An 18,338-nucleotide genomic window follows, 5' to 3' on the forward strand; every position below is an offset into this window, starting at 1 on the left:
ACATCTGGATGTTCATGGTCTGGCTGGAGCACAGCCAACTTTTGCTCTTTTGGGAGGGCGTACGAGCTTAACCACAAGCACTGCATGGCTTTAGGTCAAAGCTGGCTCAGATTCTTCTTCCAGCTTGGAGCATGAGTAAGATGACCTCAAGTCTGTTTGCATATGTCTGTATAAGCATTTATTGTATTTGAAGATTTACAAACTGTTCTAGGGAGAAGTAGGGCTGGCTAGCAAGTGGAAATCCTAAGACAAGCAGAGCCACAGAATTTTGCCTTTGATAAAGCACCGTCCATTGCTGATTACTGAGCTGAGCTTTGGGGCAGTAAAATACTATGTCAGAGCTTGTGGACTCTGTGCTTCATATATAACATAAAATACTTGGTGTGGATAAATTAATGTTGCATTGATTTGGAAGATTAGTATGTCAATAAGATGAAAGATTAGGTAAAAGGAAGTAGGAGATGCCACCTTTAAAAATTGTGGACTTCATTTGAAGACACTGAAGTCCACGTGGGATGTGGGCTTCACAGAAAGTCAGTGTGGTAGTATTTTATATTATCATTGGGCAATGCCAATCAATGCCAAAAATTTCCGAGATTAAGGAAGTGTACTACTATCTGTGTATAAATATGACCAGTACTTTCTTTTCATGTTTTGCATGTGGAGAAGAACTTCTATAACAGAGTTCTCTGGCAGTCATTTGTAAAATTCTGGCAAATCCAAGTTTTCTCTTAGGATGTCTTTTAATAATCCCTTTTTGATAACCTGTTTTCACTTAAACCAGTTCACTTCTGTGATCTCAGAGGGTGGATATTTCTGCTTCCTATTTTTGGCGCCTAATTCAAGTGTCCAGGTTAGTCACTTGGGTGCATTCAGAGCTCTGAATTTTGGTGGGCAGAGTTGGTCTCTGGCAGTTCCCATATCTCTCCATTGACTCCAGAGGGTTGGCAGGCTCTAACTTACGTAATGTGATGTGAGTTTTGTAAATTATCCTCTCTGAGATCAGGGAAACGAAATGGTTTAGTTGAAGACTTGTGTGAAAGATAAGACGACAGTAGCGTAAAGGCTCAGAACCATGGGAGAGGAGAGAGACAAGATGAGCACACCATCGTGCCAGGTGGCTTTGTTTACTGGAGAAAACAGCCAAGGTCATAGAAAACAATAGTCTCTTGGAAGGATTCCCTGGATGCCTGGAGACTTGGGGTGAGCTACAGGGGAGCACAGCTGTACAATTCCAGAGGGGCTATTCCAGCCCTGGAAAGTTCACCTGGTAGGGAAATAAGCATCTTGTTGCTGTCTAAGTATTTCTTATACCGCTGTATGGAAGGTAGCATAGCATTACTCTGTCATAAAGTGTTTGGTTATATATGGCACATAATATATCCCCTCTGCCTAGTTGTGACCCCTGATAAGGCAAATGGATCCCCATGGTCTTCACTAGCTCTTGTTTCTGGCAGCAGAGCCTTGAACCAACAGGATATCGTGGAAGTCAGCATTGATCCTGCAACAAAGCAGGTAAAAAGCTGGAAGGCGTAAGGTGGAAAAGGACCTGTAATGGGATCCAGGGAAGGTTGCAGCGCCTGACCCTGACAGGGGTGAGCAGCCTGGTCACCAACAAGCTAGCAGGCGCTCATCCAGATTTGCAAACTGGTGTGTAAAATGTAAGTGTTTAGACATTGGGTTTCAAATTTTGAACAGGTGCTGGAAAAAGAAATTACATTTCCAGAGTATAATCTGGAACCTGAAAGCAAAGGGTGTTTCTGCGCTTTGCATAGGGTCTAGAAATTTAAACTGTTGCATTGACTAAGGCCGATTACAACAACCCTGGAAGTGCCCGTTAGGAGGAATGTAGCCAAATCTGCAAAGTCTGTCCCTCGGCATTTTTATTGTTTTATCGTTGTCATAGGCAGTTTGTCATCATGGGTTGTTTTTTTTTCTGAAGCACAGAGCTGTTATGAAATAGTTATGTAATGTCCAAGGATGGATATCTGCTGACATTTGAAAACTATTCAGTGAGAAGTATGGTGAAAAATGAGAGGTATGTCTTTAACACGTGTTGACTGTAAGACAGGAGACAGATTGTGGAAAAGTTATTTCAATCTTTCCTAAGAATAGCCTTAATTTTTAAGAAGCTACATCTTATATGTGCAGAGAATATACTGGGAAACCTGCCTAATGTATAGGTTTCCATTTTCACAACAATTAATATTTAGTATTACCTGTTGTAAGCATGCAAAATTACATAATTTGCAAATTAATATAATTTAATGTTAAATACAATTTATTTCCCCTATGTTCTGCACATTAAAAATGATGCTTTCTAGACTTACTCTACAGTTGAAAATACTCAAATTTCTTGTGAATGGAAAAACTTTCTTATGCAATTCCAGGAGACTTGCATGCAAAGCTTTTACATAAGCAATGTCAGGAGCTGGTAACCATGACTTTGTGACTCTCCTTCCAGCTGCCTTTGGGGCTGGGAGAGTGAGCACGCTGCTAGATAACCATCTGCCAACGCTGGTCGTTCTAGTACTTTATTACTGAAAAAGTTAAATGCATTTGGTTCATTCTTGGGAGTAAGTAGAACCCAGTTTGGGTAAGTATGATGCAGTTGTGTTTATACGTACGTTAGAATTCAACTTCTTCAGTCTGATTTTTCTCAAAGGAGGAAAAGAATACTTCCCCACCACCACCAATAATAAAATAATAGTTTCTTCAGTAGTTTTAGCAAGTAACCTCCTTGCTTGGAAAGTTGTTTCATTGAAAACATGAGATTACTAATGATTAGATTACAGCTGGTTATGTTTGCTATGATGATGGTGGTACTCCATCTTAATAACAGGGGAAGAACTGCAGAATAGTCACTTTTCTTTTTTCACGCATGGTTGTGGTAAATTAAAAAAAATATATCTGCCTTATGATCTTTACTTCTGAACAAGTTGTTTATAGTATTTTAACAGAAAATGTGTATTTAAATATAAAATGTGATGCATTAAAAAGCTGTGAAAACACATGCTAGAGCAATTATTGTGTATTTTTTTATAAAAACACTTTTTGATTGACATGAAAGGAGACTTTCAGGAGTATAAACCAGTACATTATAGAGCTTTTCTTAACAGGAAGTAGAAGAGAGTAGTGGTTAGAAAACACTGCATACAGGAAGCTTGACACATGCATAGCTCTTAGTGGCTCTGGGTTGTCCAGCTCCCTTCAGATATTTTCTCTTTTGCTTTTGTAAAAGTCGCCGGTGTGTATAGATGGCAGCTCAGAAGGAGGTACCTTGTAACCAGTGCACAGGGACAGCCACAGCGCTGCAGAGACTGGAAGGTTTTGCTAATCGCCTTTTCCATAGGCATTCAAAGAGTGGTGCGCATGAACAGAGAGCGGCTCTGGAAAATGAGAGCCAACATTGCTCTGAACTTGCTGTCCTATGGGACAAATCAAGTAAGTAGGGGGGTTTGTTTGTTTTGTAGACACTCGCTCTTCAGTTCGCCTAGCACGTGAAGAACTTGCATGTTTGTAATCGAATATGAACACTGATCTCTGATATGTTCTGGGGGGCAATTTTACAATTCGAAACCTAAAGGTATTAATTGGAAGAACAGCATATTGCATCAGGCAGGGGGAGGTGGGGGGCTGGTTCATGGCCTGGTGGCCGGCAGGAGAATTTATCCCTCGTCCCTTCTTTTCTCTTAAAGCACAGTTGACTTGTTTTGGCAAGCCGGGACCCAGTTTTTACTTCTGAATTACTTCCTTTATTTTCAAATTAAATCAGCTAGTTCAGCAGAAATAGAAAACTCATTAAAGACTGTAATGTTTAAACTTTGGAATAGGCAGACATTGCTGCACAGATTAAACTTCTAATTATAGGGCTTTTTATCATTTGTCGTTTTATTTTAGGGGATATATACATCAGAACACTCTATACAGTGGTAAACAGTATATAATTGTGTTTGGTTTTAACTATTACATATTAATTTAGTGTGGGAATGCTGACTATCATTAGCTTTAATTTCTTAATTAGTGAACAGTTTACAGTATTATTTGTATGGATTAAAACTTTTAGTGATTGCATTTTGGTTAATAAGAGTGAGAGATTTCAAAAAATATCACAATCTGAGTAAATTGACATTGGATTTTCATTTTTTTCTTTTAAAGCCATATATTCTTTTGGAAAGCAATTATTGTCTCTGTGGTTAAATACTCGTTTTAAAATGTTACAGTATGGTAATTGATGATAATTTTGTTCCAGATTTCAGATTCATTGATAGATTTGAGATAGCACAATTATTTCAGTTGAAAATAGGTCTTACTGGAAATGCTTAGCATCAGAGTGTTACCATGAAGAAAATCAATGTTTATACATCTCCCTGCTTGCAATTTAAAATATTATATGAGTAGGGAGTGAATCTGTTCTCAGAGGATAAGCAGTAAACATGGATACAAAAAGGTGTTAATGCATTGACCTAAAATAGATTAAATCTAGGTCTCCCAAGTGGGATGGGAAAGGATCGACTAGTTTTGTTGGGAACATAAATGATGAAAGTGCATAAATTCTGAGCTTCCACTTCTCCAAAATATTTTCGGCTTGGTAAAAATAGAGGCATACTTGTGTTTATGTAGAAGCTCTTTTTTATGTAAATAGCTATTTGAAAAAATAACACTGAAGCACTTTTGTTTATATAACATGAAAAAAAAAATGGTATTGACCTACTGACACTTACAAATTGTGACCTGTTTGTGTACAAGTCTCTACTATTTTTTTCCCCTTCTATTTAAGGCAGGCTTCCTCATGTGACATGCTTGATGAGGAAATGGACTGTCGTGTCTCTTGATGATAAACATGGTGAAAATGGCTGTTCCGCGAATGCTATTTTAAGTCATAATTAAGTACAGTGGTTGCATGCAGTTTTTCTGAGCCAAAGTTACTGAGCTGGTAGCTGAATGGTGGTTGATTATGTAGCTTTGGTTTCGGGGTGAAATTCTGAATCTTTATCCTGAACCTTTACTCTCAATTTGTAGATTATTTTTTAAAAATAATAAATAAAAATACTGTAGGTACACATGGACTAAGTCTATGTTTCAAGATTCTCATTTCACTACCAGTGTAGCCAAAGGAGTGATAGAGAAGATAAGGAGTACAGTGGAGGGACTATTTCTGTCTACTACTGACTCCTAATTATATCTTTAGAAAAATACATAATCTGTGAAAATTCTTTGTGAAAAATGGAAGAGAAACAGTTTTGTTTGGGTTTTGGGTTTGGGGGTTTTTTTGGTGGTTTTGTTTGGTTTTGTTTTGTTTTTTACCTGAGAATTCAATGTCATAGAATTGCATAGGGCCACTGAATTCAGGTTGTAGATTAATTTCAGAGAAAGCTTAATAGTGTTTTAGAAACACACTGGTGTTTGTCTTGTTGGATATTGGAATATTCTCAACTGTTCTGCCCATATCACTGCAACTTATTGAAATGTTGGTGTAAGGTTTTAGGTGAAGCTACATAGCAGACAGTGCGAATTACTCTTGAAGTTCAAGGCAAAAGCAGTCTTTTTAATTCCTGAAAAAAGTTTGGAAGGTGACTTCTCAGAATTTTTGTTGTTTTAGGTTTGAGATGGACTTCATTTGAAAAAAAAGTTAATATATTTATACCTTCTGCTGTAATGAAATACTGTAACAGCTCTGTTTCTATGTATGTCCTTTTACAAGCAGTTACTGCTGAAGCTATGGGTTTGCTGAAGGGGAAGGAGCTGCCCCTTGTTGGGTGGACTTTTTGTTTGTGTTGTCAGTCATCTGATGTGGGTTTGAGTAATTTGCCATGTGGTCTACGGCCTTAGGGGTGTGTCAGTGGTTAATTTTGAAATTTAACATCTTTGCTTCGTTATTTTGATATGTCAAACATAAAACATGAAGTGCCTTGCATTCTTGGTTGGTGCACGAAACAAATGAATGTGTTTTATAAAGTCCTCAGAATCCAGTAGGGCAGAGGTGGCTCAGGACACTGCGGGCCTTGGAATCTGTTTTTAAAAGCTGCCTGAGTGCCCGTGTGATTGTACAGCCTGAACTGGTAACCAGGTCAGTTGTGCTGCACAGCCAAAGGGTGAAAGGGATGTGATGGTAGTCATCAGAACGATGTATTTCATTCTTAGTTTGGATGTCTTGACTGTGACCACTTGCAACTATATGGAACCTACGTTTTGATTTTTCTTTTGTTTTCATAGTTGCTTGTTGCTCTTTGAAAGATTGATATGGGAAAGGAAAGGAGAATGAGGCTGCTTGGTTTTTAATGTAGAGACAGTAAGATCAGTGTGAATCTTTTATTCTTGAACTGATACAAATATTTTCCAAGTCTGTGCATAATCAGAGAACACATTAACAACTTGGATAGCTGAAATGGTCAGGAGAGTCACCGCTATTGCATCTTTCTGGCGTCTTCATAGTCTCTAAATTGCAAATGGATGTGTGATGAATAGTCAAAGGAATATTATTTGGTCTTTAACTGATTCAAAATAGTATCAATATACTTTCAAATACTGTGGAATGTCTTATAGAGATTTAGCTGAATAATCACTAGATAGATATACGTGTAGAGAAAAATACACGTGAAATAGGAAATAATGTACAGAGTACATTGTGTGAATTGATTAAAGCTTTAGAATAACTACTAGTTGGGTACAAGTCAACAGATAATTCTGGTCTAAGGTTGCCATGGAAACAACCAGTGCTTGATATAATTGAGAGCATCTTAAAACCTCCTGGTGTTTGCATGCTTTTTTCCCCCTGCCATTTTGAGTTGCTCTAGGCATGAATAGGTAGCATTGGTCAGAACAGAAGTAGTTAATGAGCAAAACCAAATATCCGTGTCCTGAATATTGATTGTGGTTTACTACTGGTATCTTGTGCTTCATAGTTTTTTGCATCACAAGGAGCTCGTAAGGAAGAGCAGCTCTCTGGATTCTGTGTGCTCTCTCTTTCCAGATAGTGTGTAAGTGTGTTTAGAGATTGAAGCACTGATTTTGTAGGGATTAACATACTTCATCAACTGTTGGATTAATATTAGGAGCAATATGTTTCTGAAAACTAGCTTTTCAGCATGAATGGTAAGTCTTTTCTATTACCTTTGACACTATTTTTTTGTTCCGTCTTCACAATCAGGAAAAATCTACCGGGTTTTCCTTTCTTGTCTGCATAGCTGCATTGACTACTGATCTCTTTGTTTTTGTAATTGACTCGCTGTGGGTTTCTATTAAAAATTACTGGTCTTAAAGATTTGCAGTTTTTATTAAACATTTTGCTTTGCATAACTGCTATTTAGTATTTGAAATTCTGTTTTACAGCTTTCTTTTAGAAGTAACTGTTCGACATCATTAAATAAGACACAGAATCTGATTTGGAAAATTTTATAATTGAATGATGTATATGTCAGTTCACTTAATTTTCTGTACCACTTAAATTATTTTATCTAAATTGATACCAATAGAGAGGCCTTCTGAAATTATTATAATCATCGCCTAAAAATTCGGAACTAGCTTTTGTTGGTTTTCATCTGAACCAGCTTATTCTTCTATGTTTTTTATTCTTTCTAAATGATGGGATAGCAGAATAGTTGAGGTCGTTCATGGAAGTAGGGGAGGGGAGTCTCATTTGAAATGAGATATAATAGATCTAGTAAACTTATCAGGCAGGTATTTGCTTTCCAAAACCACCGTGTCTACTTATTATAACATACTTCAAATTTAATGGAATTATGAAGCACTTTATTCTTACTTGGAATATTATTGAAAGTTGTATCTAATTATATAAACTCTGTATGTTTATTTCCTTAGAAACAGATATCCTTTGAAAATTGTTTGCAAAAAGCCCAAATATATTAGTTTCTGAAATGATGCCTTTTTGTTTCAAGCAGATAGTCTGGAGCTTTGGAAAATGACTTAAGAGGGTTAGAGATTGCTTGAAAAGAAAAAACAGTTAATCACGTATATGAGGTTTGTGTGGATCTGTCTGTGTGTGTGGTTTTGCTTTATCCTGCAAATTTGAAGTACCATTTTTATGAAGGTTTCACTTTTGTACATGGCATGAGATAAAGAGTGGGAGGAGTCATCCCACTGCCTTATCTAATATCAGTTTATATATACTTATCTCATTCAAATGTGTTGAGGTCATCTTCCCTGAAATGAAAAGTGTGGCTGTCGTTTCCTCGGTATACAAAGTACAATATACAAATGTGAAAACCAGTACAGATATAGGACAAGGTTTCAGAACTTTGTACGTACATTATGGAGATTTATGTTACAGTGTCATGGCTGTTCAAGTAAACCTAAATGCGGGCTGTCCCCGAAAGAGGTGGCCCAGCCTCCCTTGTGTGTTCCCCGCAGCCCTGCGGATGCTGGCAGGCGGGAGCCCGGCGGGAGCCGGTGGGGAGCTGGTGTGGCCTCGCGGGCTCACGGCCGGCCTGGGTTTGTGCCGCAGGGACGCGGCGGCATCCCGACCTCCCCGCCGACACCTGCCCCTGCTCAGCCTCTCTGGAAAGTGCGGGTGAAACTACAGCCTTGCTGCGCTTCCTTGGCGTCACGCGGCCGCCTTCGTCTAGTGGTGGAGAGGTCTCTCGGTGGGTTTCACCAGTTACCAGGCTGGGTTTTCCATCACCTTTTTCTCTGTTTCTCTTACAGTTAGGTGGTAGCTTCCACAGGAGTTAATGTTTGTGGAAATCAGCTCTATGAATTTTGAATTTCGCTGCTTGGGTGGTTTATTTTTTTTGTATTCTGTTATGATTAAGTCATTTTAAGGGAATAAATTTCCTACAAACTAGGTGAAAAAGAGCTTACAGGTGTTTTGTTTTGTTGGTTGGGGTTGTTTGTTGTTTTTTTTTTTTTTTTTGCAGGGGTGGTGGTTGTTTTGTTTTCTTTTCTTTTCCCTGGGGCCTTATTCTGCAATTTGCATCTGTAGATTTCATTCATCTTGACATCCAGGCTCCCGGTTCCATTAAAAATAGAAATAAATAGCTGCAAGTTTTACCAAGTGTCAGTTCCCAGTCAAGAGGATCTATAAATCAGAAGTCTAATTTTGACAAGGGAAAGGTGACTATTTCCTCCTCCATCAAGGGAGGATTAGATTAAGTCTTCGCTGTAAACATTTCCTCATTTAAACCACTTCTGCTTTTCAGTGCACTTTTGTGGCTGTCTTCACTGCAGCAGTGTTACATTACACCCTGTCAGTGGGTAAAATCAGATGTTCTCCTTGGGAAAGATTGCCAAGATGCAAGTGAAGCCTCGATGGAAAAGTGATATATTTTCTTCAATTGCAAGTACAATTGCCTTACTTCCCCACCCCCCCCCAGGAGAGCTCCAGTTATATGATTTTTTTTCTTTTTTTTTTTCTGGAAAGACTTGAAAGAAAGAAAACCTATTTTTCTATTTCTTTGGTTGAGGGTTTTTGTTTTGAACAGCAGAACATTTTTGAACAGATAAAACTGGAAGGCCAAGTAACTTTAGGAGCCCCAGCTCCCACTTCTGAAAGGTGTTACTCTGCTAGATCTTCTGTTTTACTAGGAATAGGCTTAACGCTCCCAAGTATCACCATGTACATGATTGGGCTAGTGCTTTCCACTACTGCAAATCGAGGTAGTTGCTGATACAGAAATTTACACTCGTGAGATAGTAGTTACCAAATGTGTGTGGAGACAGATGAAGCAGTATGAGGAAAGAGTACGAGCAATGTGATAGACTCTGCTGAATTATTGTCCAGCTTTGTGTGCACTGGAGAATAGGAGCGTTTCAGGAGTGAGGGTGAAGGGAGGTAGTGTAAATATCTTAGTTACGTGCATTGGGAACATCTTTTCATGGCAAGAGACAGCAAGTAGCAACTAATTATTCCCACTGCTGAAAAGACTATAGAAAATGGAAGGATGCCATGGAATGTCCAGGTGCCAGAACTATACATCTTCCTATATGCATCTCATGGGACTAATGTTTTTTTCCTTTCAAAAATTCCCCCATGTTACCCGTTAGCCTCTGACAGCAGACTAGGATAATTTCTTAGGTGTTGACCTGGGTTCATGTTTCGTTCAGATTCTTGTATAAAATATTTGAAAAAATAAAAGGCAACACAAGAGTTGCTGTGTTGACATAGTTCTTAAAATGCATCCATACAGTGAACAGTCCCTCAGGGTGCTTGGTTCGGAGCATGAGCAAAAAATGAGTTTAATAAAATTGGGGTTTCTTCCAAAGGAAAGGGTATTTAGTATGTTGTAATCTTGTATCTCTTGACCTGTGACTTACTCTAGTCCCTTTTGTTACATTTGTTACGTATATTTTGTTACCAGAAAGATTTTCTTCTTTCCTTGGTTTTTAGTGCACATCTCAAATTGTTTATATGATTATTTGTTGCTGGTTCCTCTAAGAGTTGCTGCTGGTACTGCTGTTGCAGGCCAAAGTTTGCAACACGAGTTTCCCAGCTTTAATGATTGAGGTTCTTACCAGCCGTTTTGTAACTAGAATAATGGTTTTGGTGTTTTCCTTTATTCATTCTAGTTGCTGACAGACACTCCAGTCCATTAAGAATTCATGTGGTTTAAGTTTTTTCATTTAAGTTTTTTTGCAGGGTTTGCAACTCAATTCAGTGCAAGTTTTATGCTTGCCTTTTATCCAAATAAGCATTGACTTGAACCAGTTTCTCTCTAAAGGCCCATTCTTTATCAGAACGGATAGTAAACACTCTTACCTACTTTTTGCCCGCCCTAATCCTGAGGCAAACAAAACCTTGTTGTTCACTCGATGTGTTGAATTGTGAAATGTGTTTGTTTACATAAGACTTCCTTATTCAGGAAGTCAGGCTCTCTGCTATTTAAGGTTATAAATGAACTTCTCCTGCTTGGCTAGTTACTGCAGGCAACCCTTTCCTGTAAATATTGAAAGTGTGTTCTGCAGGAGATATGTCAGTATAGCGATGTGTCAGAATCTCAAATCTTGCGAAGAGATGAAGAGCTATTTTGCTGATTTACCCTGACAGCTGTGAAGATGTCTTACTGATCCCAGCGCATGTATATGAGAACTTGGGTAGTTTTGTTAATGCGAGGGCTGGGACAAAGTAGCTTTGTGGGAAGCGGACATAGACACGAGTGCAGTTAAACCAAGATTGGCGTATCTACTATTATTTTGATGCCTTGTTTGAAATATTTGAAAAAAGAGAAAGCAACTCAAGAGTTGCTCTTTTCAAGTAACTTGCAAAACGCATCCATACAGTGACCAGCCCCCGCAGTTGTGTAGTTTGGAGTAAAAGGAAGGAATTAGTTTAGTAGAACTTGGGTTACTTCTAAAGAAAAGGGTATTTGTGCATGAGTGTATCTAGTAGTATGAGAGGCATTGCCTGCTTGCAGGGAATTTATTAGTCACTATGCAGATCAGATCAACGAACTGCAGATTTACACTTACTGTTTCTAATAATCTAACTGTAAAACATACTCTCAGTGATAGCTGCCCAGTAATATGTTATCCGCTTTAGTCACTGAACTTTTACAAAGAGGGAAGGTGGGGCAGTAATATGGAGAGGAAAGTTGGTGCTAGCCAGTTAGGCAGTATCTTAACAGTGCAGAGGGGTGGATAGCTTAACTAGAGGAAAACTGCAGCAGGTGCCGTAAACATTTTGCTTGGTATGTGGTTTTGACTGTACGAGGAAAATCTGATTATGTTGTATATTTGTATTTAACTACTAGAATTTGCTAAAAACCTTTACTCAAGAATATGATACATTTACAAGATATTTTATAGTAGTGCCCTAGAAAATTCTGTTCTTGGAACTCATTCTTAAAATGTATCCCCCCCCATGGTAACCATGGAAATATATGCACTGCAGAAACAAGAGATGTTGGCATTTTCACCATTTTTGCATAGTTTTCAATTTTCTTTGTAAAGTAGTACCTGTTATATTTCACACAGGAAGGTGGTTGTTTACACTGTAAGTCCTGTGGTAGTTGCAACACTTTAGATTACTTGCTGGATAAAGTTCAGCTACAACTATAGAGGGTGGTACTGCGCAGATGAAGCTTAATTCCTAATTGCTCACAAAGCACATCAACGTATGAAAATTGAGGATTTTACATGTTAAGATTTCTTCACATAACCTTTTCTGTATGAACTAATTTTATATGTAGGGAGTATTACGTACTGCATTTGAAAGTAATTGTGTTAAACATATAATTTATTAATTTGAAATTTTAAGTTAATAGAATTAACTTATCTAATACAATAATTGAAAATTAATAACTTAAAATTAGAATTATTTTTCAGAAGCCTTTTCAGTAGTCCAATGCCGTACTTTCATGGTCACATTACACTAGCACAAACTGGCACTCCTTCAGAAAAGGAGCAGTTCTCCTGCCCCACATATTTGCCCATTTCCACCCCACTTCTCCTTTCCCTCACCCCAGGAGAAGCATTCATGTGATAAAAAGAACTGGGAGCTGCTGCAGATTAAAATTAGCTTCCCTTGTCCTCCCCTGCCTTCTGTCCATTACTTTTTAATCTGGCCTAATTCCCTGACCTGGCTTGGCAGTCAGCCACAAGGATGCTTTTGCTCTTTCAAGGAAGGTCATGATAGAGAGGCAGGGACTGTGGAAGGACAGGACTGAGGTTTTTTGTGTTTATACCAGCCCGTACTGAACACTGAACTGTAGCCTAACAAACCAAACTACCATTTCTTCGACTTTTAAGCCTCAAAGCATGTGGATCGTTGCAAGAGAGGAAGCAGATTTACAAATGTGTCATCTCTGGCAGTCTGGAATAATTCTCTTCAATGAACACTTCAAGGGCAGAAAGAAGGTATGAGAGAGACTCCTTTCTTTAGGCCAAAGCTTAGTTTTAACATATTCCAGAACTAACTGGATGCCAGTTCTAACTGGTCATTTTAGAGAACTGGGACAAAATATCAACTCTAATCAATCAGCAAAAGGTTCCTAATAATGCTTTAATTTGAAAGGAAAGCTTGGGCAAGAAAGAGAGGTGCTACCCTGAAGGACCAAAAGACCTGAAGGGATGGAACAGCTCTCGCCCACTAGGAATCTGCAAGAGACTTTAGGTCACGTCCCATGCTTGGATGTTCAGATGAAGCTATTCTGCTTCTCTGCATTGAGGAAGTCTTGCATATAATCAGTAGTTTAGGATTTGAATAATAAATCTCAGCTTGGTTCATAGGTTTTGGTTGTCTGTTTCAGGTTTTTTGGCAGAGAGGAAGAGAGGCTTTTGGTGTAACTGGAAAATGTAGAACTTATCTGTGTGTGTCTTGAGGGAGAGTCACTTTTAATGAAGTATATTAATTTATAAATTTTGATGAGCATTGGGTATGGATTCTCTTTTAGATTAAGAAAGAGTTTTTCTCATCTATATTTTTTGGTGGAAAATGGTGGAATTGGGACGTACGCATGTGTAAGTCGCTGAGCAGAGCTAATACAGGACGTGAATGTGTTCGTGACTGAATAAATTTACTGATTTACATTATACGTTTGGGGTTTTTTAAACAAAATTTCAGGGATTCACATTTTAAGTGACTTGGTGTTAGTTGGGTTTGGTGCTGTCTCCCCAGAGTGGTCTCTGTTATGTTGTACTTTGGGCATTAGCAGGGTTCACTGCCTCTGTTTGGACCAGTACTTTATGATTTAAGAAAAAGAAGGGGAAAAGACTGAAAGTTGGATTTGGAAATAAAATCGATTTTATTATCTCTAATAAAAATAGAAGAAGGAAGAAAAAAGTCAGTCTGACTGTGGCAGTTGTGTGCAGTAGAATATCTACTGCTCAAAATTCAACAAAGATAGGTATTATCTCTGAAAGCTGAAAACCTGGCTCCTGTTTTGGTTTGTCTAAATCTGTCACATCTCTTATGCAGGCTGTTGCTGTCTAAGCAGCAAGTAGAGGTGAAAATTAAGTAAGACTTCAGCTTTGTTTAATTTACAGCTTAAAGTTATAGCCTCTAGCACTGAAAATTAAGGAAAAAAAGAAAAGTTGGGCTCTTCGTAGAGCTCTTAACTGTTGCAAATTTGCTTTTATAAGACTGACAAAATACTGTCTAGCTCAAGACTTCAAAATCACAGACAGGATTAAAATAAGATTTTGCCTGCATTCCAAATTTTGAGTTGTAATGGATGAGAACAATTTGTATGTTACAATTGCTGCACATTGTAAATTAATTACTGAATGTGCTCCCCCAAAAATCAGATTCTAGTGCTCTCTTCTAGTCTTTAGGCACTGCAGCTGTAATTGCTCTTAATTTACTGTTTATCCTGTTCCTCTCCCTTTTTCTCCATGGGTTTTCCATGCCCTTCTCTTCTCCACTTCTCACCAGTCCTTCCCAGTATTCCACAGAAGTGTTTACAGTGTACAGATAGATTAATTAATAGCACTTCCATTTGAATAGCAAACTTGTATGCAGTTGTTAATTCTTATGTGATCCTTCATTTACTAAGAACTTTTAGGTTTTGTATTCCAGCAAATGAGCTCTTTCAGAACTGCTCCATATGTTTTGGGGTTTTTTTTAACTGAAGGTTCTTATCCATTGCAGCTGGGTAAGTTAGTTTGCTCTGCATCACCAGTTTTTAACCTAATTAATGTTTAAACAGAAATACAAGATCAAAACCTTGCTCCCAAAGTAAAAAATGGGATAAATGAGATGATAAATTGATGCAGAGTTTATTAATCTAGCCTTTGTGACTTTGCATCTCTTAGAGCAGAAACAAGACAAAATTCTCACTGGTCGGTTTTTCACAAGAGCGCCAGTAAGTGGGTCTCACCGCAATGTTAAGACAAGATTGACTTGCTCTGTAACAGGCTTGTATCACTTTGGACTTTTTTTCCCCCCACCATTTTCATATTGTGAGAAACAAAATGTTTTGTTCTTGTTGATGGTCTGTTTCAATGATACCATTTTAGTCTGTGTTTTGAAGAGTTTCCCAGCTATTAAAATGTTAACTGGTGCTCACACTATTTCCTTTGAGTGTATTAACACTTAGTAGTGTTTATTTTCAAAGACTTGCCAGGGTAGAAAAATCTTGCTGTAAGCCTTGTGATATTTTTCCTGCTAATCAAAAGAGAAATGTAAAGATATTTAAGACAACAAATTAATGGTGTAAGAGTGGGACTTAGAACTTGAATCGTACGCTTCTCATACGCTTCTGAAATGTGGTACCATAACCACAGGATTCACTGAGGTATCTATATACATCTCGATAATGTTTAAGGCTATAAATATTGGTTTTATAAAAATGAAATATATGTATTTACCAGAATCTCTTCATACATATTTATTTTTCCATTAAATGAAATTTGTAGATTTAATTAAATAGCCCATTTAATTCCAGACTTCAAGTTATTATATTAGAGTTTTGGAACAGAAATTGAATTGTATTTTGATAAAGGGCATTTTAAATACCAAGCAGAGATTGGCATTTAGCACAGCAGATGGGGGTTTGTAGTGGTGCCCAATGTTTAGTCTTAATCAGTTTAGTTCTTGCTTTCTTGCCATGAATCTTATCCAAATACTTTCTTTTTTTTTTTCCCCCAAAAAAAAAAAAGAATTTCTGGCTTGCTGGCTCTTGTGGGAGATGTGCTTGAGAATAACAAATACAGTGCACGTGGGAGGTGGGAGAAAGGCAAAGTAATTCACGGTAACTCTTCAGGACAGCTCCATCTGTGACCCCTTTCCCTCTGCTGTCATTGCACCCCTGCAATTGAGAGGTCCTAAACCTTTTAATTTTTTTCAGGAGCTTTCCTCTGATTCACTCACTCTTAAACTGTGTTTTAGGCCAGAGTACTCTCGATAGTACTCATATACCATTTGTTAACAATTTTTTTATAAGCTTGCTAACTTTTCGTACAGGAGTTAATTGATAAAACAAACAAAAATATTGTACATTGCATGAATATACTGTTAGATAACAAACCTCCTGCTGTTTGGGGGTGGGTTCAGGGGTTTTTTGGTTTTGTGTGTGTGTGGTAGGGTTTTTTCATTCATTTGGTTTTTGGTTTGTTTTTTTTTTTAATTTAAATACCTCCTCGTATGCCAGTATTACCTAGGAACCTCTTGATCTTGAGTTCCACTTCCCTTAGAAATCTCTTCCAGCCGGCTTTCCTGCTTATCACCGTGTTGCCCTGGTTCCGAGTACAGATCTCCGCAGGCCCAGTCTCATGCCACCTGTGATACACAAGGGGATAGCTTATATCTTGTCCAGCTGTGGGTGCACCTGTAGCCTTTCTTCTGACCAGGGTATGAACTGAAGCAGGCAGAAGTTATAAAATTGCTTCAAGTCTTCCAGTTGTAACTCCTTGGCCAGTACCTCATTTCTTAGTACCTTTTTCTGAACCTCCCCAGATTTCCTACTGTATGCTTTGGGTGTTTGCGTTGCATAAAACTTGCTTCTCCAGCCAACGATTGCTCTTGCTGGTCATGAAGAGCTAGGTTTGTGCTGTGCGTTTGTGCTTACCTGATCTCTGGACCACTGGTGCATCCTCTCCAGTTCCAGCTGGTGTCCTTCCTGAAGCATCCAGTTGTTCTGACCACTTCTGTGACCTTCATTGTGCCAGCGCTGTTACCCAAGCTTTGCCCTCTCCTTCCAGCACCTTCCTTTCTTAAGCAACAGCTTTTCCTCTTTTAGTTTCAGCTCCTTCTCTCTGACTTCTGCTGTACCAGTGAAACCAGCCTGAATTGGGTCTGTTTGCTGGTCTTTGCATACGCTCCTTGCATCCCCGTCTTCCCTTTGCTCAGCCTTATGTGAGTGATCCTTGCTCTTCAGTGCTTATGGGAACCTGTATATCAACATCTCTTTCCTGGGTTCTTTTTTTTGACAGTCTTAAAAAATTAAATCATACTGGTATGGCGACCATACAGGATTGCTGTACGCATTCCAGTTTGCATACAGCAACTTCAGCTGTGCAGTGCAGACTTTTCAAGGGGTTTTGTTGCTGTTGTTGGGTAACGGGACTGAAATTTGATTGTGAATTTTTTTTGGAAACTGCTTGCCATTTCTGTACTATCCACCACATGCCATGCAATTCACACATGCTGTCTTTTGGAACAAAGTGCTAAGTAGTGGGAAGATCACCCGATTACAGGTTTTATTGTGATCCAGCGCGCTGCGATGAAGATAGATACACTTTTGTTAGCAACAGTTCCTTGGATGTGTGTGTCTTGGAATACATTAATTATTAAAGATGCCAACTTGATCTCCTGAAGTTTTGTAAGCTGTGCTTATTTCTGTGATGCATCATCTTTTTTTCGTACTGAATTTATCTGCTTTTGGGTTTTTTTCTCTTTTCTTTGCTCAAACATTCTGTGATTTAGCATGAGTCATTCTGTCTGTGTGGGAAAGGTCTGGTTTATTACACAGTCCGTTCTTGAGTGGGGAGGGGAAAGGGTGGAATGTATTTGTGTTTTCTATGTGTTTGTTGTGGAAATGCATAAAACTTTTTTTTTCTTCTCTTTCTTTCCTCTCTTCATCATCTCATCTGTGTGGGTGAATGTTCCTGCAAACCCTTGGGGAACCTATAGAGACTTTTGGTATGCTCATTCCTTCATTAGTGCCCAAAGTCACAGATGTTAGGAACAGTTTAAAGACTAGAAAAGCAAACGAGTCACATTGTTACAATGTAAAGTGGCTAAAAATGTGCACTTGTAGAAAACTTCTAAGTCATCATCTAATAAACCTATTTGTTTGCATCATCACAATAATACCAATGGCCACTACTATCCAGTTGGCATAAATTTTGATTCTGCACTTGAAAAGTAGAAATGCCATGTGTTCTTTTGTAGCAAGAGCTCATGTCTTGTGATCGAGAGATAATTTTCAAAAGTACCTATCCTGTTTCAAATTCTAAGTCCTATTTTCAGAAGCGACTGAAGTGTATGCACTTAAGTTGCCTAAATTCTATTTGAAATCACCTGCTGAATTGTGTTGTGGTGTAGGAGCCCAGGTGACCGCTGAAAATGAGAACTAGGCACAATTTGACCCACTTTCTCCTTAGGAAGAAAATGTAATTCCAATAAAACACACCACAGAATATGAAGTAATTTTAAAAAGATAATGATTTTAAGATAAATGAGTGCCATTAGGTAGTTTTATTTTGAAAATACATGTTCAATGCTGCTTTCCAAGAAAAGAGAGCAAAACTGAGGTAGAATAAGGTGAAAGTTTTGTTGAAGGAGAGCTTGTGGCTTATTGATATTCTAGAAAGGAGAGATTTTTCTCATGCTTCCACAATTTGAATATTTCCAGCTAGATCACTTTTTTTCATAAACAGCATTCTTTATTCCATAAGTAGAACAGAGACAAAGATGACTACATGTAAATGTCATTGTATCTTTT

At 38.2% G+C, this 18,338-nt stretch overlaps 1 protein-coding gene across 3 annotated transcripts in view; it reads left to right on the forward strand.

Annotated features, from left to right (window-relative positions):
- PRKACB (protein kinase cAMP-activated catalytic subunit beta) overlaps nucleotides 1–18,338 on the forward strand; it is a 76,242-nt gene that overhangs the window by 34,375 nt on the left and 23,529 nt on the right. Inside the window, exon 1 of one of the 3 annotated variants that reach the window (XM_072866966.1) lies at nucleotides 3,225–3,444. The exons of the other annotated variants lie outside the window; for them this stretch is intronic. Coding sequence (XP_072723067.1) covers nucleotides 3,258–3,444 — 187 coding nt within the window. The 5' untranslated portion in view covers nucleotides 3,225–3,257. Of the gene's footprint in view, nucleotides 1–3,224; nucleotides 3,445–18,338 lie in introns of those variants that run through there. 3 annotated transcript variants of the gene reach the window in all.

This window comes from Ciconia boyciana, chromosome 7 (assembly GCF_034638445.1).
Source record: "Ciconia boyciana chromosome 7, ASM3463844v1, whole genome shotgun sequence".
NCBI classification, from domain to species: Eukaryota; Metazoa; Chordata; class Aves; order Ciconiiformes; family Ciconiidae; genus Ciconia; species Ciconia boyciana.